The following is a 27,905-nucleotide window of genomic DNA, read 5'->3' as shown; positions in this document are numbered from 1 at the left end:
TTCTAACCCTAGCTCTTTCTCGTCTAACTGAGACATCTCTCAGCCTTTCTCTAATAATATCATATTGGCACATTACAACTTCTATTTGTTGACGTGTCTTGTATGCCAAATCGTCAATAATCTGTAGTCAGGCATTCTAATCACTGAATTTCTTTTCAGATATTAGGTTGACATGTGATTTACTGAAAAAGAATAGAGCAATTTATACACCTTCCAAGTGTCACATTTGAGGGGCATTTGAGCTGTCTTAAAGTGTGTTGAAAGTGTCAAATGGATAAATCTATGATAGCATTATTAATAAAAGCTGAAATATTAGCTATTCACATTATTCAACATTCTACAGGTCAATTTGAAAACTATAATTATAGATTTTGCTGACATTGAGCTGATCTGCTCAGTTTAAAAGATGAGATGATTTAATCTATACTAATTACTATAACTAGCTGTATACTATGACTAGCCAAGATATCCATCAGTATTTTAGAGTTTTTGTTGTAATTTCTGTTTAATCAAATTAATTTAGATTTATGTTTAGTAAAGAAATGCATTGTACAAACGAGTTATTTAGCTGTATAGTTTCACAGTTGTGAAGCTATAAGGCTCTATATGAGCCGACCAATACATTTCTTTAAAACCTTTAAAAGAGGATGCTTTGTACTACATACATATGTATTTAATCTAGTCAATAACTTTGAACTCATTAGTACTGAGTTGCTCTACTAAACAGTTAAAACCATTCATATGATGACAACTGAGTGTGAAACCACAAATTTACTAGGTTATTAACAAGAATCTGTAAAGCTGGAAATGTTACAGATGAACCATAAATGGTCAACTCTGTAAAACCTTATGATGTTCTGTAGAGGCATGGGTAAGTATATGAGTTGGTTGATAGAATAGATAGACACATATGAATACGCTTTGAACACATGGATCAAAGAGACTAAGTCTATATTTAGACATTTGAGTGATTAAGATGCCAATGATGTTTGATCTCTACTCTCCCCAACACTCTATTGTTTCTATACACCATGTACTGAGTATGACACAGTAATTGAAGAGATTAAAATATTGTCTCATGTCACACAGTCACTCACTATATAAACTGGTCTCCGCTGTTCCAGTAAAACACAAGATTGATGCTTTACTACAGTTTAATGCTATACAGGTTGTCCACCATTATACAGTTGATTGTAGCTTTGCTATCATTTCTGCTATCTATAGTAACCTGGTAGTTCGGTACGCTGATAAGCACCGAAGATAACTATTTGTACAAGTATCCAGAAATGCTGGAAGGTGCGTTATTGGTACAGGTGTTAGATCGGAAGGTTGGGAATTCGAATCCTGCATGACATAATCTTTTTCTCAATCTCTAGCCTTAGCTTTGAACAGAGGGTTGGGCAGCTACAGGTCTTTTTATATTAAAGATTATTATTATTGACGTAGACTCTGAGCAATAAACCAAACTTATCCCCACCCCACTTTCATATCCTACTATTGTAGTTTTTGTACTCTCTTTTTAAAGTTTCAATAACATTTGTAAACATGGTCAAGCTATCAAGGCAAGTAATAAAATAGAGATATATAAAAGAGAGCTAGCATTATGCAGCTTATACTTTCATGTACACTCCAGTCCGTGTATCAGTGGCATTAGGCAAGTTTAAAGAATAACATAGCCTTTGATCTTATAATTACAGAGGAATTAAAGCATTTAAATATAACACACGCTATCATAAAATTAAAGTTTGTCGCATCAGCCAAACTGAAAATAGTACAGATTACCTTTAGAGCTAAATATTTTGAGCGTGTAATAAACAAAGAATAGGTTTGGTATATAGTATCAAACATTTTTTGTGTGTGAGATCACTGTAAGCAACAATGTGCACCAAAAGTCAAATCAAAACTTTTGACGTTTCAACAACCGTTTGTAACAGTGCTTCCCTATTTGTTTTTATCGCCAAGCTTCCTACGACTAACGAGAGCCATCTTGCATTTGGAACAAAATAATAAAGGCTCAAATCATAGTAAAAAACAGATGTATTTGGAAAATATGAGATGAATATGTTATTTGAAGGGCAGTCTAAGAAGAATCTTACGTTTTTACTCAGCAGCAACATATAAGAAATAACGCTGTTTATGATCTTTGACTTTTTCCCGTCTCTTCTCTGCTATTATCTCTTCAGAATGTGTTGTCTTGTAGGTAAGTGAAATGTGCAAATTATTTTCAGGATTGATGACATTACGATATTGATTTTTGATGTATAGAAGGTATGAAGATCTAGATTCACAGAGGCGTGTAGTTACCCTGCAGCCCTAAGATCAACAGTTTCTCTTATTAAGAAGCCCAGCTTTAGAGAGTGTTGAAGTTATGACCTAACTTGTGTGAATGCAGCTGCAAAGATTTTCAAATCCACAACCCGGAGCACCTGCTACGGATCCACATTCAAGAATGAGAAACCAGCTATCAAGTAGTAACTTTTGCTACCTGCAGGATCTTTACATTTTCCAAGTACGCCATTAGATACCACCAAATACACAATACTTATTTTTTGTCATCAAAACAAAACTTTACTTGATTTTAAAAACTTATCAATGACACAGTAAGAGAATCTGAAATTTGATTGTATAAAGTGTTCTCTATGTTTAATAAAACTTCAATTTAATAAACTAAAATGGTAAAGTTTCTCTGACTGTTATATATAAACACACATCAACCTTGCTTGCAGAAATATCTTGCACTGGACTGAGATTAATGGGTACTCTGTGAGAGTCACAGTTTTCATATTCTATTGTAAAATATATGATAGTAGGAACTCTCTATTATGATAAAATCTGAACGGACCTCTCAGAAAATTCCATCTTTTTTATACACGCTTTCATGTACTCATTGTTTATTTATTCTATAAATTTATTCGAACTGCACAAAACATTTTTTTATGATGTGAAGTTTGAAAGTTAGAATGGTAAATGTTGTATATGTTAAATAAAAATATATTTTCTGTTCAAAGACTTTTTTATTACACAGGCAACGTCAGGCATTTATCTGTGTATCTATATACTATCAAGGTAATGCTGTTATCTCTGCGACTTATTGAACAGTAATATTAAACCTTTAACATTGGTATAATAGGGCGTTTGATTTCCTGTCAAAAGTAATCTTTCAACCTTCATTTTTTAACAATGAAATTAATACAAAGGAAACATAGGAGTATTATGTCATCACAAAACTGAACAGATTGTAGACAAAACATATAAGATGACATCTACATTATGTTAAAACCTGAACAGAGCTCTCTGGATAATAGTTGGTAGCCCTGAAAAGGACTGATTGTGTAAAATAGGTTGTGGATAATGACTGAGAAATACTCAAGCATTGTTTTCACTCTTTGCCCTGAGCTCTTCGAACTGCTCACTCTTGTCTAGTATGTAAACAAAATAGACATTTTGAAGAGAGGCTATTGCATCTTTCTGTAGCTGAAGAGTCATAATCATGTGGTGTTGGTTCTCTCTTGTCTCAGCTCTCTCTAGTCTCACTGAGACATCTCTTAACTTTCTACCAAGGCAATGGTATTGGGATGTTGCTGCATACATTTGTTGTAGTACACGACATTCTTCATCACTGAAATCATAGTCGTCTGTTTCATCAGTGCTGTCACCAGACATTCTGAGCAGTGAGTCTCTTCTCTGATATCAGATTGTGTTGTGTTTTACTGAAACAGCGAGAACCAGTTTATATAGTGAGTGACTGTATGACATAAGACAATATTTTAATCCCTTTAATTACTGTGTCATACTCAGTACATGGTGAATAGAAACAGTAGAGTGTTGGGGAGAGTAGAGATCAAACATCATTGGTATCTTAATTACTCAGATGTCTAAATATAGACTTTGTCTCTGATTCAGGTGTTCTTAAAAAACTTCAAAGTGTATCGATATGAGTCTATCTCACAACGAGAACATCACAAGGTTTTACATATTTGACCATTTATGGTTGATCTGTAAAATTTCCAGCTTTACAGATTCATGTTAATAACGTATGAAATTATGGTTTCACATTTAGTTGTCATCATATGAATGGTTTTAACTGTTTAGTAAAGCAGTACAGTGCTAATGAATTCAAAGTTATGGACTCACACAGTCTTGGAACAGAGCTTATAAATATGTAGAGCAAATTGTCCTCTTCAGGTTTTAAAGAATTTTATTTGTCAATTCATACAGAGCCAGCTGTGAAGCTGTACGGCTCTGGTTTCATACAACGCTAGCTATTCAATACCCACTCTTGATACATCTTGTAAAATATGAATATATTTTATAATGAATTATTTATAGTTATCTTTGTAGTTACATTGGTAGTTTGTGCTATGCGTTTCTTTAGTAAACACCATTCTAAATTAATTTGATTAAACAGAAATTACAACAACAACTCTAAAATATTGATGGATATTTTGGCTAGTCATAGTATACAGCTAGTTATAGTAATTAGTATAGATTAAATCATCTCATCTTTTAAACTGAACAGATCAGCTCAATTTCAGCAAAATCTATAATTATAGTTTTCAAAATGACCTGTAGAATGTTGAATAATATGAATAGCTAATACTTCAGCTTTTATTAATAATGCTATCTTAGATTTATCCATTTGACACTTTCAACACACATTAAGACAGTTCAAATGCCCCTCAAATGTCACAATTGGAAGGTGTATAAAATGCTCTTTTCTTTTTCTGTAAATCACCTGTCAACCTGATATCTGATATGAAATTTAGTGAATAAAATGGCTGATTACAGATTCTTGATGATTTGGCATACAATATAGGGCAACAAATAGAAGTTGGAGTGTGTTAACATGATATTATTAGAGGAAGGCTGAGAGATGTCTCAGTTAGACTAGAAAGAGCTAGGGTTAGAAAGAACCAACATCACATGGTGGTTGGGGATCCTCCAGCTATAGAGAGATGTAATATCTTCAGTCCGTCACATTTACAGAATGTACATATTGCACAAGACTAAGATCCTTCGAGGTATTGAGATGAGAAGGCAAGGACATGCTTGAATATTGTTTAGTTGATTTCCATGGTTTTTTCAAACATCCAGCCCTTTTTGGGGGTACCAAATCTTCCTCAAAAATTTTGTTCTGTTACCTAGTGTACAATTTATTTGGATAATTACTGATATTTGAGCAAGTGTTATCTGAAAATACACCTATTCACCCATGAGTTTTTGATTGACATAACTATGACAATATCTATTATCTAGATGATATCCGTTTACAGAAACATAAAAAATAGCTAAAAGGTAACATACAAAATTATGTTTTTTAGTGGATTTTTCTTTGATGAAAAAACAGCTAATTTTACTTCTGCTCAGCAGTAAAAAATCTATTATAGATTATCTTTGGTTGCTCTCAGTTGTCATTTTACAAAAAAGTAGTGGAGGAGCATTGTGGGTAATGTATATTTCTAGTTGGAGTGTGTTCAAGTATGACTAATTGTCTGCTGAGAGTTTGGTATTACTTAATTTGAGATTGTATACTTTGCATCTTTATATCTAATTATAACTATTCCAATATTTTAATTTTGTTGATTTTTAGAAATGCAGGGAAGAGACAATCTAAATGGCTTGAAATAGATGTAGAGATAGATATACATGTAGATACTGAGATAGCTAAACATAGCAACACAACCATAGTATTACTAAGGTGACCTTCTTGTTTATCAACGAATTGAGCGTATGTGCAACAATAATATTAAAGTTATATTGCCATAGCAACGTAACACAAACACGTATCTAAATTTAGTTCATTAAAGTTTGTTAATATTGCTTTGTGTGACAGCAGTTTAGCAATATAACAACTGTTTTATTGTTGAAACCTGCTAAATATATCAAGCAAATATAGTAGACTCTGAACTTGAAATGATACCAAGTTTGTTTCCATATTTGTATTCTTACAAGCAAATTAGAACTGGTTGTACGTAGCAATACGACATTATTGCTAGCAACACCACATTCGCACCTGACTGCTGATTTGCTAATTCTTCTCACAACACGAAGTTATAATGACAGCTTTAATTACAAAATATTCATGTACCATCTTTACACGCTCTGCATGAGTTTTCAGTAACAAGATGCAACAACTCCAATAAAAAATTGCTCTTATTTTCATTTTTTATGATTAGTTGGTAGTAGAAATCAATAAGTTTAGTTGACTTGCATTAAAAATATATTTTCTAGTATGATGAGACTACTGGTATCTTTAATTGGAGCAGTCAGTTGTTCTCTCTACAGACAGACAACTCACAATTAGAAATTATGTTTGTTTTAAAGAAGCATCGTATAAATGAGTGATGATTTATTATTATATTAATTAAACTACAAATATAACCAAAAATATAACTATAAATGTTTCATTATGGAACGCACTCAGATTTTACAAAACGTATGAACTGTGGGTACTGATAAGCTAGTGTTATATAAGCTCACCAATAAATTTCATTAAAATCTGGAGAGGATGATTTGTACTGCATATTTATAAGATCTGTTTGAATACTGTGCTAGTCCATAACTTTGAACTCATTAGTACTGCGCTGTTCTACTAAACAGTTAAAAATATCCATATGATGAACAACTGAATATGAAACCACAAATTTAATAGGTTGTTAACATGAATCTGTAAAGCTGGAAATTTTACAGATGAACAATAAATGGTCAAATCTGTAAAACCTTATGATGTCCTGTAGAGGCATGGGTAAGTATATGAGTTGGTTGATAGAATAGATAGACACATATGAATACGCTTTGAACACATGGATCAAAGAGACTAAGTCTATATTTAAAGATTTGAGTAATTAAGATGTCAGTGATGTTTGATCTCTACTCTCCCCAACACTCTATTGTTTCTATTCACCATGTACTGAGTATGACACAGTAATTAAAGAGATTAAAATATTGTCTCATGTCATACAGTCACTCACTATATAAACTGGTCCTTGCTGTTCCAGTAAAACACAACACAATCTGATATCAGAGAAATACTCACTCCTCAGAATGTCTGGTGACAGCGCTGATGAAACAGACGACTATGATTTCAGCGATGAAGAATATCATGTATTACGACTAATGTATGCTGCAACGTCTCAATACCATTGCCTTGGTAGAAAGTTAAGAGATGTCTCAGTGAGACTAGAGAGAGCTGAGACAAGAGAGAACCAAAGCCACATGATTATGACTCTTCAGCTGCAGAAAGAAACAATAACCTCTCTTCAAAATGTCTACTTTGCTTACATACTAGACAAGTGTGAGCAGTTCGAAGAGCTCAGGGCAAGGAATGGAAACAATGCTTGAGTATTCTTCATTCATTATTCACAATCTATTTTACACAATCAGTCCTTTTCAGGGCTACCAACTATTATCCAGAGAGCTCTGTTCAGGTGTTATCATAATGTACATTTCATCTTATATGTGTTATCTGAAATCTGTTCAGTTTTGTGATGATATAATACTCCTATGTTTCTTTTGATTTAATTTTGTTGTTAAAAAATGAAGGTTGAAAAATTACTTTTGGCAGGAAATCAAACGCCCTATTATACCAATGCTAAAGATTTAATAATACTGTTCAATAAGTTGCAGAGATAACAGCATTACCTTGATAGTATATAGATACACAGATAAATGCCTGACGTTGCCTGTGTAATAAAAAAGTCTTTGAACAAAAAACTTATTTTTATTTAATATATACAACATTTACCATTCTAACCTTTAAACTTCACACTATGAAAAAATTGTTTTGTGCAGTGCAAATACATTAAGAGAAAAAATATACAATAAATGCATAAAAAAAAAAATGTATAAAAAAGATGAGGTTTACTGAGAGGTCTGTTCAGATTTTATCATAATATAGAGGTTTTACTATCATATATTTTACAATAGAACATCAAAACTGTGACTCTCACAGAGTCCCCATTAATCTCAGTCCGGTGCAAGATATTTCTGCAAGCAAGGTTGGTGTGTGTTTATACATAACAATCAGAGAAACTTTACCATTTTAATTTATTAAATTGAAGTTTTATTAAACATAGAGAACACTTTATACAATCAAATTTCAGATTCTCTTACTGTGTCATTGATAAGTTTTTAAAATCACATAAAGTTTTGTTTTGATGACAAAAAATATGTGTTGTGTATTTGGTGGTATCTAATGGCGTACTTGGAAAGTGTAAAGATTATGCAGATAGCAAAAGTTACTAATTGATAGCTGGTTTCTCATTCTTGAATGTGGATCCATTGCAGGTACTCCGGATTGTGGATTTGAAAATCTTTGCAGCTGTATTCACTCAAATTAGGTCATAACCTCAACACTCTCTAAAGCTGGGCTTCCTGATAAAAGAAACTGCTGTTCTTAGGGCTGGGTCATAACTACTCGCCTATGTGAATCCGGACCTTCATACCTTTTATACATCAAAAATAAATACCGTAATGTCATCAATCCTGAAAACAGTTTGCACATTTCCCTTCCCTACATGACAACACATTCTGAACAGATCATAGCAGAGAAGAGGCAGGAAAAAGTCAAAGATCATAAACTGAGTTGTTTTTTATATGTTGCTAGTGAGTAAAAATGTAAGACTCTTCATAGACTGCCCTTCAAATAACATATTCACCTCATATATTCCAAGAACATCTGTTTTTTCACTATGATTTTAGCCTTTTTTATTTGGTTCCAAAGAAGGAAATGCAAGATGGTTCCCGTTAGTCGTAGAAAGTTTGGCGATAAAAACAGTAAGGGAACAAATCTTCCAAATGGATGTCGAAGTGTCAAAGGTTTTGATGTGATTTCTGGTGCATATTGTTGCTTACAGTAGTCTCACGTACATAATTGTTTGATATTATATACCAAACCTATTCTTTGTTTGTTACACGCTCAAAATATTTAGCTCTAAAGGTAATCCGTACTATTTTCAGTTTGGCTGACGCGACAAACTTTAAATTTATGATAGCATGTGTTATATTTAAATGCTTATAATTGCGTTCCTTTGTAGGTATAAGATCAAAGGCTATGTTATTCTTTAAACTTGCCTAATGCCACTGATACACGGACTGGAGTGTACATGAAAGTATAAGCTGCATAATGCTAGTTCTCTGTCGTATATCTCTATTTTATTACTTGCCTTGATAGCTTGACCATGTTTACAAATGTTATCAAAACTCAAAAAAGAGACAACTAAAGCTACAATAGTATGTTATGAATGTGTGATGTAAGTTCGTGTAAGTTTCGTTTATTGCTCAGAGTCTACATCAATAATAATATCGTCACTATGATAAGACCTATAGCTGTCCATCCCTCTGTTCAAAGCTAAGGCTAGAGGTTGAGAAAAAGATTATGTCACGCAGGATTCGAATTCATAACCTTCCGATTAAGAGACCGATGGTGTAACACCAGCATCAATACAAACCTACCAGCATTTCTGGATACTTGTGCAAATAATTATCCCTCACGCTTTATCAGCATACTGAACTACCAGGGTACTAGCAGAAACGATAGCAAAGCTTCAATCAACTGTATAATGTTGGACAGCCTGTATAACATTAAACTGTAGTGGAACATTAATCTTCCTGTAGTTGTCTCTTCTCTTCTGTCAATTTAACAGTGTCAGACAACCTTTCACTATAATACGGATAGGCCTTCATGAGAGTGGTTCTGCTGTATTATTAATTCAAATACTCATCTTGCTATACTCGCTCCCATTGAAAGTGATTTTATAGTTGGATGTAGCCTGTCTTGACAAGCTGTTGTTTTTGTGTAGCTGTCCCCCGTCGAGCGGCGAGCAACAACAGCTTGTCACAAGACGTACTGCACCTGATGCATCAGCTGCACTTATAGGGAGGTGTTCTCTTCCGTCTACGCGGCTTGGCGGCAATGTTATGTTGGTCGCTCCATTGGTAATCATAACGGATTTCACGCAAAAATTTATGTAGAAAAAAAACAAGATTACAACGTTTAACCAAAGACCAGTTTCTGTGATAAACTTTAGTAGAATTTGAGATTAAAATAAACTCAAAATAAAATCAATAAGAACAAATAAAACTGACTGATGCAATATCAAAACTTGCAATTGACACTTTTTCTAAACTATACATAATCTTACTTAAAACTCATGCTGATAAATTCAAGCGGTTGCTTTCTGATTTAACATAACAAATAAATTTTACAAAACATTGTAGAACTTTAACTTTTATCTTTATTACTTAATGTTAGCTATTTCATGTCAATGTAACAAAAATTTGATCCTGTCAATGTAACAGAATCAGACAACCTTTCGCTATAATACGGATAGGTTTTTATGAGAGTCGTGCACCTATTATTTATACTTTCTTCTTCCCATAAACACAGATATATTATATCTCTATATGTATATCTACATGTATATACTAAACAAGGTAATGCTGATTCTAGATTATCTCTGCTGTTTATTGAGCAACACAGTATACTAAATCTTTAACATAATATATAATATGGCAGTCGATTTCCTGTAAACATTAATTTTTAAACTTCGATTTTTTTCAAATTAAGATAAATCTAAGCAACTGTGAGATTTATGTTCTCACAAAAGTAAACAGATTTTAGTCAAAGTACATCATGAACTGTAAATAATGATCACAGCTGAAAAGCCGTTTTGAATAATAGTTGGTAGCCCTAAAAAGGACTGATTATGTAAAATAGATTATAAAGAAAAACTGAGGAATACTCAAGCATTGTTTCCACTCCTTGCTCTGAGCTCTTCAAACTGCTCACACTTGTCTAGTATGTAAGCAAAGTAGACATTTAGAGTAGAGGCTATTGCATCTTTCTGTAGCTGAAGAGTCATAATCATGTGGCTTTGATTCTCTCTTGCCTCAGCTCTCTCTAGTCTCACTGAAATATCTTTTAACTTCCTACCAAGGCGATGGTATTGAGATGTTGTTGCATACATTAATTGTAGTACATGACATTCTTCATCACTGAAATCATAATCATCTGTCTCATCAGTGCTGCATAAAGTACATGGTGAATAGAAACAAAAGAGTGTTAGGGAAATTAGAGATCAAACATCATTGATATCTTAATTACTCAAATATCTAAATATAAAGTTAGTCTCTGATTCAAGATGTTCTTAAGAAACTTCAAAGTATATTAATATGAGTCAATATTTTTTACCATTCAACTCATATATTTGCTTATTTATCAACAGAACATCATGAGGTTTTACAGATTTGACCATTTATTGCTCAACTATGAACCTCACAGATTTGTGATCATGACTTATAACGTCCTATATATGTTTTGCACTGAGCTCTTATTTTGTGGAATTACATGTAACCAATTCATAACTTGTTTCCAATGGTTTATTAATGTAGTAAAAAACGGCCAACTATTTACTATCAAATGCTCTAAATATGCTTTAAGGATCATTTTTTATATTGAAAAACAAACACTGAATGCTTTATATACCGCTAGCTTATTAATACCAACATTTGACAGATCTTGTAAAGTCTGAATTTTGATTACATTGAAGCATTTTTAGCTATATCTGCAGTTATAATTGTAGCTATATTTATAGTTTAACAACTATAACAAATGATCATAGCTCAATTATACGACTCATTTCTTTAGCGATCACAGTTTCTAACTGTGAGTTGTCAGTCTCTAGAGAGGACAACTGAATGCACTGGTTAAAGGTACCATTTGCCTCATTATGCTAAGAAATATCTTTTAACGCAAGTTGACAAACTGATCGCTATTGATAACTAGTCATGACAAAATACAGATGAGATAATTGTGTTATTCGAGTTGTTGCCTCTTGTGACTGAAAACTCTTACAGTGTGTGAAAATGTTATGCAAATTTGTTGTAATTTAGGCTGTCAATGCAACTTGCAAGAAGTACTAGCAAACCTGTAGTCAGCTGTAAGAATATGGTAATTCTTGCAATAATTTACTATGGATCAAGTAGAAGTATTTATAATTTGCTTGTATACAGAATACAAATATAGAAACCAACTTGGTATCATTGCAAGTACAGAGTCTCCTATATTTGTTTGACATATTTAATAGGTTTAACAGTGAAACACATGTTATGTTGCTAAGCTGTTCTAAGCCATAACAACAATAACAGATGTTTTTAATAGAGTTTAGCCAATTACATCTAGATATATGTTAGAGTTATACTTCTATGGCTATATAACTTTAATATAATTACATTGCTCGTATGAACAATCTGTAAATAGATAAATCTTGTGTACACTTGTACATACATACGTACGCACGTATGTATGTACATACAAAGAAGTAGTAGATTTATGGCTACAACTCTGTTTTACAACTCTGATAAACAACTCTCTGAGAATGCCAGGAATGTATTTAATGACATAAAATGGCTTTGCAGCCTAGTTCATAATTTTGTTACCAGTTTTTAATACCATTACTAAATCATTAAAATGACATTAATAAAAAGAAACTAATTGATTAAATTAGTTTTATAGTTTTTAGATAAAGTTCTCAAGATTCAGTTACAAGTTGTTAGTCCTACTATCCATGCATACATATAATACACAGATATAACATAACTCAGCTGTAAAGTGAGCTCAGTCTAGTTTGGTTACGCTTGAAGAGTTTGATATAAAATAAATCATAATAGAGTATATTTGTTGTTCAGGTACTTCCTTGTATCATATTGTTTAACCTACTTCACTGTGACATGTACAGAAGCAAGAATGCACTTGAGTCAGTTGGAAGATTATAGAGAGAAAGATAGAAGAAAGGTAAGAAGGTTCCTTTGTTTATGATAGCGGCGTATGGTGATGGCAAAATATAATATATATCAAAACTATAATAAATATGTTGTTGATTTACTCATCAGTAGAATTTTATCATCAGAGTGACAATGATGTCGTTTTCTCTTTTTAGTAAAAACTGCAGGTGGGTCAGCTAGAAAAAGCAGCACTTACTACCAGCTCAATACATACACTACAAAAGGTTAACAATGTTATAAATAAGATGCTGTTGTCAACATTACCCACCATCATAAATACACGAGAACATAAAGACAGTCATACATATATACAATGTATACAAACATTACTGACATATACAATGTATGCAAACACTACTGATATAGACAAAGTATACAGTCATACATATATACAATGTATAGAAACACTACTGATATAAACAATGTATACAAACACTACTGACATAGACAAAGTATACAAACACTACTGACATACACAATGTATACAAACTCTTCTGACATAGACAATGTATACAAACACTATTCACATAGACAGTGTATACAAACACTACTGACATAGACAATATATACAAACAATACTGACATAGACAATGTATACAAACACTACTGATCTAGACAATGAATACAAACACCGCTGACATAGACAATGAATACAAACACTGCTGACGTAGACAATTTGTATACGATATATACTGTCTTTCTATCCCATATTCACAAGGTGTATATATATTCATATTACTACACCACGTTTATGACAGCACATCTATTTTATTTCTTCAACACTAGAAATCAGGATATAATAACCTGCTGATTAGAGTTGGGCATTCACAAGGTGTCTGTATTTGCATCCCATGCTACATTTGGGTCATTTAGTTCGTCTCTTTATGAAAGATTGTCATGATCAGTTGAAGCAGATATAGGCTGAAGATGCATAGACATTGAGGTGCAAATACAACAATATAAGTTGTACCAAGTTCTACCTTAATTTCAGACAGCTGTCACACAGCCAGATGACAACGGAAACAAATCTCCAGGAGACACATATGACTATACTAGTATGTCTGGCCATCCCATGACCAGGTATAACTAAAAAGACTAAAGTAAACCAATGTAACAGTTTCTCTTATAAAAGCATGATTCAGTTACCTGAGATGCCCACTATATAGAAGCTGGTAGATGTTGTTTATATTTTTTATTTATATTGGTTCTGCAGACCAGCAAACAGAGGCTTTCAAAATGTGGGGTTCGCAAGATCTCACAACCAGATTCATCAGTCTCAGAATGTTCCGGAGGTAAATACTTTATGCCTGCTATTATGTTAATTGATTGTCTTTACTAGGTATTTAGTTGGTGATAGTGGTGTTTGTTGCAGCACAAAGTAAATGAGTTGCTGATGTAATGACCTTGCATATTGTTGTCAATTTTAGAGCTGTTCTGGTTATAGATGACTAACTGAATGCCCGGTGTTGCAAGGGTAATGAAAAAGGTTTCTCCGCGAAAAATTAATTTTTAATCAACGTATACAACATGTACCATTTTAACATTTCAATGAAGGTGTTTATTTATTTTGGTGTGTGACTTAGGTTTAGTTATGTTTATGCTACATAGACATATACTTATAGCGTTTTGGGTAAATCTGGCTATGCATTTTGTTCTAGTAAAACTTCTTTTTAATTAATCAGTTAAAGCGTAAAATTAGCAAAACTTATTTCTAGTAAATTAGTTCAAGTGTGCAAGATGAATCGTGAAGCGTGAGTATATTAACCAATCACCATTACAAATTGGCAAGCATAATAAGAATGTGCACAATTATTTTATAGTATAGAAAGTAGGCCAAGTGGCGTTGTGGATAACACGCCTGTCGGCAGAACCTGAGTTATTGAGTTGAATTTCTGTAAAAAAACTTTATAGCTATAACTGGACTCGCAAGCGACAAATGTAAAACAAACACACACACATATATATATATATATATATATATATATATATATATATATATATATATATATATATATATATATATATATATAGATATGTATTTCATTGCTTCAAGTAATGCAGCATCAAGTAATATATCATAAAACATACCAATGAAATAAAATGTAAGGCTTAAATTACAGTATAATAGTTTACAATTTGTGCTCCAGCAATCTGACTCAAAGAGTTCTGTATATCATTTTGCAGATAAATAATGGTAACTAATAAAAAGGTTATCTAGATAAAAGCTTTAATTAGAATTAAATGAAACTTGCGCTATAGACACGGCTGAAAAGTATCAACTTTTTATAAATGAGTTGTATACTCTATGTTAAAAGTATCAACTTTCAGAAAGAGTCTCTAACTCTATGTTAATAGTATCAACTTTTTGAAAAGAGTAATTAACTTTATCTTAAATTAATTTACTTAGCTACTCAAATTAATTTGTCTGAGATTATTGATCTTGGTGTCACGAGTTGAGTGTTATTATAAGTTGCAATACCTTAATACTAGGTGAGTATCATATATCACAGGGCAGTTTCAACTATAGATATATAAATCTAGACTGGTCAATAATAGCTATTCCCATCGGTTGCCTTGTCAGACTTAAATAGCATGACGTAACGTCATTGTATTGTACCTCATGCTTGACTGCACTGTTGTTAACAATGGAGCTAATGAGAAGAATGTGACAAAATCACATTTATTTTCACATAAAACCTTCTTGGATACATAATCCAGTAAACTAAAGCAAATCTGTGATAATATCTGATAACCACCATAGATTAAAACTATAAAAGCTATGAATTGTTGCACACAAATCATGAGCCATCAGGGCTATATTTGCCACCCTCTCCTATCCCCATTCTCTCCTTTCCCCTTCTCTAAAAAAGAAGTGAGAAGGGGAAAAGAGAGAAAGAGGAAAGGAGAAGGGGGAGGGGGCAAATAGCCCACCCACTTAAAGAGCCAGACCCAGGCGAGGTAAATAGACAAATATCATGCTGAACTAAACATGACTAAATATGATGAGTATGCAAGTATGTCTTAAGTCAAAAATGAGACAGAATGATTATTTTACAGCTGGCTATGTAGCTGGCTAGGTCACCAAAGCTGAAGTGTAATGATTGTATCACTAAAATCGTGGATGTTACCAACTATGATGTAAACCGAGCAACGAGTTCCCAAATCACAGTTAAGAATCGTGGTGGCTTGACTTTGTCTTCGCCTGTGGTGATTGAGGTTTGCAACCACAGTGAGAAAGCAACGAGAGTGTTGCTTAGTAGTGCTGGATTGGTGAAAAACTTTCCCAGGCTAGCACTAATTGCCACCATGGAGAAATTGCTGAGGTTCAACATCATGCTATTGTTTAAGTGTAATCATCAAGCTAGTAGCCTAGCTCGTGGGATAGCAAAGAGATATATTTCGATTAGGGCGCATTATGAAGCTAAAAATAGAGCTGGCACGAGTAGCTCGTCTGGTCTTGACCCACGGGGTCAGAGGTGCCCGGGTCGGACCACTCGACCCTCGGGTCTTCCTATACAAAGACACGGGTAGGTTTATGGCTAAACAACAGTGGTTGTATATCGCTTTTTAAGTGCGATTGAAATGGAGTCGCATATAGTCCTAGCGGGGAAGGATCAGGCGAAATAGAACAAGGTGAGTAAAGACTATATTTTTACGTCTGCGACAATAGTCTTTGGACTATAGGTTTCACAATGTTTTTCGGCAAGAAGTAATCAACATGTCGGTGGTCTGGGAGTTCATGAAGAAGCCAGTCACGAAAGGAAAATACCAAGTTATTTGTACAATATGCAAAAGCAAGTTAAAGGTTGACTTGCAACAAAATTCACATTACAGTTATTTGATATCATAAGATTCACCATGTCTTACTCCGTTGTGTTGTAGGTGTGAAATATATGGGAATGTGATTACAAGCTCTTAAAAGCTAAAAAACGAACAGCTAATCGTAGCCCCACGAGACCGCCGTAGTTTGGATTCGCTTTCCAAAACGTCACAAATGGGACGTAGTTGTTACAGGATAGTTTCTGTTTACACTTTTATGCAACCTCATTCGTCGAAACATTTTCACAAATATACTTCACGCATTCAATAAAACCATGTCTATTGTTTTTACGCGTCTGTTGTATCGTCATTGTAATGCTGTCACTTTTAGCACTGATATCTTATAACTTACCGTAAATAATCGTTAAACTTTTTAACCTTAGCTCGAAGGAGTACATATCATTGTCTGATAATCATGACGAGCCTGTTGGTCACCAGCGATAATCGAAAAGTGCTGCAAAAATTATTTTCGAAGTAATGGGTCACGTGATCAGATTACAACTTAACGATTGAATAACGCCGAAACAAAACTGTAAAGTAGCGAGCATCTATATTTGATACGGAGTATTCGGTAAAACCCAAAGTGTTTGTCATAAACTAGTGCTACGATAAGTTTTATATTGAGCTTTTTATTGGCTTTTCAATTCACGTAAAAACATCACGTGACAAGACGATAACCAAACTGTAATGACTACGTCAGAGAAATAAAGAGATTCCAATCTACGACGGCTTTTCGTTTTTGAGCTTTTAAGAGCTTATAATGACATTTCCACGTATTTGGCACCTACAACACAACAGAGTAAGACATGGTGAATTTTTTGATACCAAATAACTGTAATGTGAATTTTGTTGCAAGTCAACCTTTAAGCTACAAAGAAGGGTACACCTCAATACTATTGAGGCATTTACAACGAGGGCCTCCTGAGGAACTTAAAAGCGCGTCTAAGAACCTTCAATCCAGCAAATTTATTTTATTTTTAGTTTCTTTCACTAATACCAGAAGTTTTAGGGAAGTGATGGATTTTTGCTTTCCACTATGCTGGGTTATCTATTTCCATATTTGTAAAGTATTTCTTAACTAATCTCTTGTTGATTATAATAGCTGTTGAAAATAAAATCTGTAATAAAAACATTAGCCAAATCATGCCATTAATCTATCACCCATTGAATAGCATTGATCCACCAATGTCTAGCCATAAATTGTAGATTGCATCTATAAACCAAGCCACAAAATATAATGATTGGTGTGATAATGGTTTCTTTTATCTTAGTTTATTGATGTCACAACATTAGGCTGTAATAGAACTATCTCTTAACCGTAAACGAATAAAAAATCGCGCGTGCTGACCCGGTCCGACCCGATCTTGGTCCTCATTGCTGACCCTGAGTCTGGTCTGACCCTGCATTCCTTGGTCTCGTTCCAGCTTTAGCTAAGAAAGCCATTGATTCCATTTCCCTGATCAGATCAAAACTTTACAGACTCATCCTAATTAGTCATGTTTAGTTCAACATGATATTAGTCTTTTACCTAGCCAGGGTCTGGCTCTTCGGGTGGGTGGGCTATTTGCCCCCCTCTCCTTTCCCCCTTCTCACTTCTTTTTTAGAGAAGGGAAAAAGAGAGAATGGGGATAGGAGAGGGAGGCAAATAAAGCCCTGATGGCTCATGATTTGTGTGCAACATTTAATAGCTTTTATACTTTTTATCTATGGTGATTATCAGATATTATCACAGAATTGCTTTAGTTTGTTGGATTATGTATCCAAGAAGGTTTTTATGTGAAAATAAATGTGATTTTGTCACCTTCTCCTCATTAGCTTTATTGTTAACAACAGTGCAGTCAAACATGAGGTACAATACAATGACGTTACGTCATGCTATTTAAGTCTGACAGGCTTTTTTCCTATTGTATGTATGTACGTATGTATGTACGTACGTATGTATGTACGTATGTATGTACGTACGTATGTATGTACGTATGTATGTACGTACATATGTATGTACGTATGTATGTACGTATGTATGTACGTATGTATGTATGTACGTATGTACCTACGTATGTATGTACGTATGTACGTATGTACGTATGTACATATGTACGTTTGTACGTATGTACGTATGTGCGTATGTACATACATACATACGTATGTACGCACGTATGTACGTACGTATGTACGTACGTATGTACGTATGTATGTATGTACATACGTATGTACGTATGTACATATGTACGTACATACGTATGTACATACGTACATACGTATGTACGTACGTATGTACGTACATATGTACGTACGTACATATGTACATATGTACGTACGTATGTACGTATGTATGTACGAACGTATGTACGTACGTACGTATTTAGGTTTATATATCTATGGTTTCAACTCACTCACAAGTGTGATGTATTCGTTTTCACCCTACGGTACACTTCTAGAATATTCCATGCACCAAAATCAATCTGGTTCAGTTGCAGGCTTTAAAGGAACTGGCATATTTTAAATGGTATTTGGCTGAGCTTTAATTTTCACGGTTTATTGCTTTTTAGATTGACACCACAAAGTGGTTTTGTAAAATTCTTAAAGCTTATGCCAAAACTATTATTTAATTTTAGCTTATAGCTTCAAAGCTTATCGTTCACAAGAGACTTTCTCCTGTTTCATAGTATTTCTAGTAATATAAATACTGTAGTGGTGCATTTGAGTCATTGCTGTTTATTCAGTTGCAAGGTCATCGTTATGTAGCTTGAGTCAATTTTTAGATATCGTCTCTTTTGGTTATTCTTTTGCAGACGTTCTCTCTTCAGTATGTGACTTCTGATTATATACAGGCTCAACCTACACCAGCTTCGGCACCTTCAGCAACACCTGCAGGTTTCATAGCAATATTGTCTTAAAAGAAATATGAAGTTCGGTGCTGAGATATCATTAGTAGCTTCTGTATCTTTGTGACAAGGCTGAAAAGCAAGATTGGTAAAAGTTTAGTTGCTTGTAATCTAGTGTACATATAAAATGTGTATTTTTCCAAAACAACTTATACTCAGCTAAGTTTGAAGACAGTACCAACATCGTGCTTTTTAATTTGTCACTCAAAAGAAAGATTTGGGATAAACTGTTTTGGAAAACAATGCTGAGTAGTAAGAGGTGATCATGCGTGGCATGTTACATCTCTTGTCTAAACTGTTTCAGTGTTGCATACTATGATGCTTTTGTAGAACTCACATTTAAAAAGAAGAGATGTATTGCTGCCATTGTTATCTTTGCCTGCTTGTTTCTTCTGAGTGTCATCGGTGGCTTCTTTTTTATGGGAAAATATCTATCAGGTTTGTGATTTGGATAATATTATATGTTTAATGTGTGTATAATAAGGATATATAATATAAGATATGAACAGTTGTATATAACGATAGTGACTGTCATGTTACCTTTACTAGTATATACAATCAACTAGTTGTACATATCAGAGCTGGAATAATATATAGTTATATATAAGGATAGTGACTGTTATGTTAACTTTACTTGTATATACTATCAACTAGTTGTGCATATCAGAGCTGAAATAATATATAGGTTATGTATAAGGATAGTAACGGTGAAGTTACTTTTAAATAAATAACGTAGTGTATTTGCTTTTGTATAAACTTTCAAAGTTTAATATTTTCATTTACTTATTGCAGAAAAAGCTGATTCTGCTGGCAATAAACTGGGAATCACCTCCACCACACTGGCTGATTTTGGAATCAATGAATGGACAACTCACCCTTTTTTCTGGCCGTCCACCGCTTCCCCAGACCTTTTGACTCCTGGCACCACTGGCACCCCTGGCACCCCTGGCACCCCTGGCACCCCTGGCACCCCTGGCACCCCTGGCACCCCTGGCACCCCTGGCACTACAACAACTGACCCATTTAGGGCATGCCAAACCGCACAAAACTTAACACGTTATTGGAGACTGGAGCACAATGGGTCTGACATAAGGCCAGGAATTGGGCCGCATGCCAATCAGGGATACGCTTGTGATCTTCATGAAAACTTGGAATGGTTTCGTTTCACTGGAGCAGCAGGTAAGGCAAGCATAAACAGGATCAAATATTTTAATAAACATATCGTAAATGTTCAGCATTACACCTTAGGTTCATCTGCTTATTTTGTCATTAAGTAATCAGTTCTGCTTCATGGAAAGATAACTCCTCCTGTAAATCTTCAATTCACTTTATCCAAACTTTTCAAAATATAGTTGACACTCTAGGAGATCAATTAGTAAATAGATATGCTGTACATAAATTCATACATAGGCTTGTCTCTCCGTGAGTCTACTAGAATAGACTAGCATGGCTACTAGACATGAAGTAAGTTTCCTAAGCACAACATCAATACGGTCTGCCAGTGTTTAACAGCTGTCACTCCAAGAAACAACCTAAAATAATCTTTGTAACTTGTATAGAATTTTCTCGTAATGTCTCAAAACTATTACGAACTTGAAAAGATGTATGATGGCTCTAGAAATAAGAGTAAAAGTGGTTTAACAACACTTACCTTTTGACACTATGAGGCATACAAAACAAAGATTATATATTCTATTTCCTTAAGAGAGAATATATACATAAAGTCAACTATCGATTGTATTACTGTCAAATAAAGCCTTGCTGGAGTTGATTTCACCTGTTACCAATAGCAATCATAAACAAGGACGTCAATAACTAACTTTATTTTAACAGGAAATCATTTTCTAAGCACCTGCCCACCATTGAAGAGTTGCGGAGGACATTATTCATACTGGACGGATGCAGAGATGCCTTTGAATGTAGGAGTTATCACTCCAATATTTGTATACTCAGGATATGCAGATGAGGCATGTAGAGGGTTAATACGAAATGCAGATGTGATAAGGTGTTCATGGAGAACTGAATATGACTTTATATACAGAGTTCATGGCAGAAAATTTGAGAAATGTGTAGCAACATTCTGTGGTATGAACTAGTAATCAGTTTAGGAGGAGTTGCTTGACCTATCAGTAGTATTATACAGATATTTTTGTAGCTTGATAGTATTTTATTACATATAAAACTTGCTGCTTTTGTTACTTGTATTCTCCTTATACATATACATTGAGGTGTTTATCAAAGACTAATGTATCATATATAAATAATACCCATATATAGTAATATATATTTTAATACGCTGAAACTAATGACAGCTAGACGAAGCATATAGAACAAGTACTTGTAAGTTAATGTCATTATTCACCTGCTTCAAAACTTCAACTGTTGTTTATTTCCTATGGCGTTTTATTGCTCTGAAATATATTCATTTTATTAATCACAATAAAAACAACCAAATCTGGAAGAAGTATTTTATAAAGAAGTTATTAGCTGTCATGGCCAATGAATGCCGTTGTGGAAGGCAGACTTCAACTGTACAATCAGGATCAGTTAAAGAACAACATGTTAAAATTGGTGAGACGTTTGTTCAGCATACCTTCATTTTGTTGGTTTCTACATATATGAGTACGTACACTCATAATTACATACTTACACACCTATATACATATGTATGTACGTACATACATACATACGTACATACGTACATACGTACATACGTACATACGTACATACGTACATACGTACATACGTACATACGTACATACGTACATACGTACATACGTACATACGTACATACGTACATACGTACATACGTACATACGTACATACGTACATATGTACATGCATGCATTCATACATATTAACAACATACATATGCACATACATTCATACATACCAACGCACATATGTATATACACACATTCATACATACGTATGTACACATATGTGTACATATGTGCATACATACTTATGTATGTATAGATGTATGTATGTATGTACGTATGCATGTACATATGTATGTATGTATGTACTCATGTATGTGTGCATTTACATATGTACGTATGTACGTATGTATATATGAATGTATGTATGTATGTACAGATGTACACACCTACATACATACATTCATATGTATGTATATATGTATGTGCATGAAATACTTACATATGTAGGTACATATTTACATATTTATGTATGTACATACGTATGTATACTTGTATTTAGGTAAGTGCATATGTACACTTGTATATATGTATGTACATATGCATATATGTACATACATATATGCATATGTACATACATATATACATATATACATACATACGCAAATACATATATATACATATTGACTCTTACTATAAACATTTTATTCAGAAAATCAAGCTGAATGTCAATTATCTGAATAATATATCCAAATATATGTGCCAAACATTTTTAGAAGCGCAAACATTTATTCAGCTACTATTTTTCAAGTATTGTCAGTTGTCAAGATCAACTATACACTCAGTTACCAGAACAAACCTCTTTTAGGATAATTTGGTAGCTTAAAAATGGATAGATATTTACAAAGAATCATGGAAATCAACTAGACAACATTCAAGCATGTCCTTGCGTTCTCATCTTAATACCTCGGAGATAGCCAGACTTGAGAAACATATACAATCTGTAGTCTTGAAGGACAGAAGATATTGTATCTCTTTGTAACTGAAAGCTCACTACCATGTGACGCTGACTCTTTCTAGCCTTAGCTTTTTCTAGTCTGAGACATATCTAAGACTTCCTCCAATATATCATATTGACTCCTCCAATTTCCCTTTGTTGACATGTCTCATTGGCCAAATCGTCAGAGATATCTTTGTTTACTTGATAAACACTGAATGTGTAGTTGAATGTGTCAAGTTTTTATGATTCTATAAACTGATATTATCCAGATATTGATAACTTGATATCGTGATAGTTATGGGAATTTATTACTCATGGATGACCAGCTAGATTTTTAGATAACACTTACTTAAATATCAGTAGTTTTCCAGCTAAATTAAAAACTAGGTTACCAGAAAAAACTCTTTCAGCAAGATTTTGAAGCCCTAAAATGAGCTGGATGTATGCAAATAACCATGGTAAGGAACTGGACAACATTCATATATGTCCTTGCCTCAACGCCTCAAATTCTATTAAATTTTTGAAAATGATTTATGAAGGGGAGCCTGTGTTTGTTGCTAAAATACCCTTTCTCCCTACTTACTTGCTGTTTGGGTTCACGTAAGTTCAGCGCCTAGTCAAGATTTGCTTTCTATTATTATCAGCAAAGCGCAGAATCATCCTGTGAGTTTGTCTAAACATAAAGTAATTACCTCTAAACATAAAGTAATTACCACCAAACATAAAGTAATTACCTCTCAACATAAAGTAATTACCTCTAAACATAAAGTAATTACCACTAAACATAAAGTAATAACCTCTCAACATAAAGTAATTACCTCTCAACATAAAGTAATTACCACTAAACATAAAGTAATAACCTCTCAACATAAAGTAATTACCTCTCAACATAAAGTAATAACCTCTCAACATAAAGTAATTTCCTCTCAACATAAAGTAATTACCACTAAACATAAAGTAACAACCTCTCAACATAAAGTAATTACCTCTAAACATAAAGTAATTACCACTAAACATAAAGTAATTACCTCTCAGCATAAAGTAATTACCTCTAAACACAAAGTAATTACCACTAAACATAAAGTAATAACCTCTCAACATAAAGTAATTACCTCTCAACATAAAGTAATTACCACTAAACATAAAGTAATAACCTCTCAACATAAAGTAATAACCTCTCAACATAAAGTAATTACCTCTAAACACAAAGTATATACCACTAAACATAAAGTAATAACCTCTCAGCATAAAGTAATTACCTCTAAACATAAAGTAATTACCACTAAACATAAAGTAATAACCTCTCAACATAAAGTAATTACCTCTAAACATAAAGTAATTACCTCTCAACATAAAGTAATAACCTCTCAACATAAAGTAATTACCTCTAAACATAAAGTAATAACCTCTCAACATAAAGTAATTACCTCTAAACATAAAGTAATTACCTCTCAACATAAAGTAATAACCTCTCAACATAAAGTAATTACCTCTCAACATAAAGTAATTACCTCTAAACATAAAGTAATTACCACTAAACATAAAGTAATAACCTCTCAACATAAAGTAATTACCTCTCAACATAAAGTAATAACCTCTCAACATAAAGTAATTACCTCTAAACATAAAGTAATAACCTCTCAACATAAAGTAATTACCTCTAAACATAAAGTAATTACCTCTCAACATAAAGTAATAACCTCTCAACATAAAGTAATTACCTCTCAACATAAAGTAATTACCTCTAAACATAAAGTAATTACCACTAAACATAAAGTAATTACCTCTCAACATAAAGTAATTACCTCTAAACATAAAGTAATTACCTCTCAACATAAAGTAATAACCTCTCAACATAAAGTAATTACCTCTCAACATAAAGTAATTACCTCTAAACATAAAGTAATTACCACTAAACATAAAGTAATAACCTCTCAACATAAAGTAATTACCTCTCAACATAAAGTAATTACCACTAAACATAAAGTAATAACCTCTCAACATAAAGTAATTACCTCTCAACATAAAGTAATAACCTCTCAACATAAAGTAATTACCTCTCAACATAAAGTAATTATCTTTAAACAAATTCGACGACCATTATACTGGCTTTCGTTTTTTTTATGAATCTCACATTATTAAAATAACTTTTAGCTGTTCTGCAGAGATAACATGAAAGATTCACATAATAATATTGAGGATGAGTTGAGGATGTTAGTTATTGGTTCTATATTTCTCTAGCACGTAATATTAAAGTGAACTTTTCCAATGCCTAAAACTCTGAATCGTGCACTCAATTATTTGAACGAATTTTTTATGAACATATTTATATAATGTTACTAACAGTGGCATACACATAACACTAATAGGAAATCGTTAAAGGTATTAACATAGCTGTTAAATACATAAATAGACAGGCACAGGTGAATGAGCCATTGGTGGCTGCTAGCTTATACTTAGAGGAGTTCAACCTCAATTGTCACTCTTTATTTGCTAAGGCATCCAAATTATTCCGCAAGTTATTAATCTTAGCTCTGACTCCAAGTCTTCCTTTTATAAATTTGTATTGTTTCGTAAACATAAGATAAGTTAATGGTATAGTCTAACATAGAGCATAGCAATAGGAGGTGACTCGATGATTGAACAGTTTCTCAATTTTACCGAGCTGTGATGTGATTGATAAATGGAGTGTCGCTAAAGTCAGTATCATGGTGAGCTTTTTCTAAACCACTCCATAAATACGCATTTAAAATACTTTTTATTACTTCATCTGCAAAGACAACAAATAAAAAACTTTCAGCTCAATTATCTTGAAAAGGACTGAAAGCAAATTTTACTTGGGCTCATCTGAACCAGATAATTTTACTAGCTTATTGTTGGATCATGTGGACTACAAGCAAGTCTTACTGTTGAGCTTTTAGTATTTGTGATGTAGCATTGAGAGGACAACTGTGTTAAAAATTTGGAAATGGCTCATCTCTTCCTACGCTACAGAATCGCTTTGTTGAGGCACTCTTTAAAAAAGTCCGTAACCCTTTTATAGACTTCGTGAGAAGCACGAGTTGTTAAAACTACTTCATGACATTTTAGAAATTACATTTTCTTTTCTTTGCATAACATGTCCTGGCATATTTGTTATTGTAATTTCTGTATGTTCTGTATTATTATATAACCAACATTTTCTTAGTATTTTTCACAATAAGGCTGCATTGCTTGCACTATCAATTTTCCATTAGAGTATCATGCAGTCTTGTTAGATGACATGAATTTTATAGTGAAAATGTAAATTTTGTTTTTAATCTAAAGATTACTTGTTTGAATATTTAAAGTTGAACAACCTGCCTAAACCACACAAAAATCTGCTTGTACAATGTTGGGGCATTTTTATATGTTTTGATATTTCTAACAACAATATGGCCAAAGTTGCTAGAGATAGAGGAAGCCTATTGCTTAGCAGGGTACATTTAGTAGGTTTCAGTCTAATTATCTTAACTATCACTTTTTAAACATCTCGAATCTTGCTGTTTTTTTCCAATTAAGACCTCATGGGATAGGCCGATCTGGCTCTCATCACTCGCACTAATTCAGTACTTCATAATTTGACCTGCGATTCTTGTCAGAACCGGTTAGATGAAGGCTCCTTAGTTCCTGTTATGAAGCTGAGTCAAAAATGTAATAAAAGTATTTTGTGTCAACAAGTGGTATTAAAAGTAGTTCCCTATGAGAGAGCAGTATAATAGCTCAGCATTTCCTTATTTGTAGCAAAACTGAGTGCCTCGTTACGCTGATTTGATCTACACCCAAAAAATATGTCATTAAGCATACCATGACAGTTGATGAGGAAAACTTTTTTTTTTTATAAAATATTGTTCTCTGAATTAGTGCCAATACAGTAAAAACTTTATTTATTAAGAATTGTGAATAATGACAGACAGTTATGTTGTTTACTGCATGGATTGATACGGTTGCATTCAAGTCTGCTCAGAGTAGCATGTAGCAAGAAGTTTCTGGAAGAAAGCTAACACTGCATGTGTGGTAAATAGCTTACGTATTTTAGTTGGTGGACTATGTGAGCTTCTTTGGAAGAACGTGTTAAAGTTATATGAAGCGTGCAATATGTTACAAAAACTTAACAGTACAAGACTGGTTACAATCTATAACTTGACACTTTTGTTCATCTCTTCATATATTTATGTAACAAATCTGTTAAAACATAGATTAATGTCAGTCAATTAGAGTGGACAACCAAATTAACCAGGTAAGGTAATACCAGAGTATAATTTCTAAAGCTAGTTGCATTACATACCAGCATTGGTGATTCTCACCAGCTGCTTATGATGTCAACAGCATGTTTGTCCTCTAGCTACTCTATTGTGATGCAGGCATCCAACTCTATCATATTTGTATGACTATGTAGCCAGAGAGTGTCATATTTTATTTGTATCACCAATATAAACAGACCAATGACTACAACATGCATTACCCTGAACGAATATATACATGTATAGATAAAAAGGCTAAAAAGTACAAAATTTACTACTCTGAAAAGATTGTTTCTGAATGTCATATGTCATCGCATATCCTCATCATGTTGTTGACTTAATTCAAGGACTAATGACTCACTTGATGTAATGCCTTCGGCACTCAATGACTGCCTACTTCAATATTTTATGTATTTACTACAAACTCCTATAGAGATGAACTAGCTCAGGGGCGCTCAACAGGCGGCCCTGGGGCCGGATGTGGCCCTCAGCCTGA

General features: G+C 33.4%; 1 protein-coding gene across 1 annotated transcript; it reads left to right on the top strand.

The window, feature by feature from the left end:
- The first annotated feature begins 7,044 nt into the window (after positions 1-7,044).
- Positions 7,045-21,927, top strand: LOC137390761 (uncharacterized). Its single transcript, XM_068077084.1, has 10 exons — positions 7,045-7,317; positions 7,927-7,997; positions 9,801-9,920; positions 12,688-12,793; positions 13,775-13,863; positions 13,997-14,075; positions 19,395-19,476; positions 19,818-19,925; positions 20,280-20,666; positions 21,321-21,927. The coding sequence occupies exons 1-10, from the start codon at positions 7,045-7,047 to the stop codon at positions 21,581-21,583; spliced, it is 1,578 nt and encodes a 525-aa protein (XP_067933185.1). The 3' UTR covers positions 21,584-21,927.
- The last annotated feature ends 5,978 nt before the right edge of the window (positions 21,928-27,905 follow it).

This window comes from Watersipora subatra, chromosome 1, assembly GCF_963576615.1.
Source record: "Watersipora subatra chromosome 1, tzWatSuba1.1, whole genome shotgun sequence".
NCBI classification, from domain to species: Eukaryota; Metazoa; Bryozoa; class Gymnolaemata; order Cheilostomatida; family Watersiporidae; genus Watersipora; species Watersipora subatra.
Note: the sequence above shows the minus strand (reverse complement) of the source record. Positions and strands in the feature narration are given on the sequence as shown.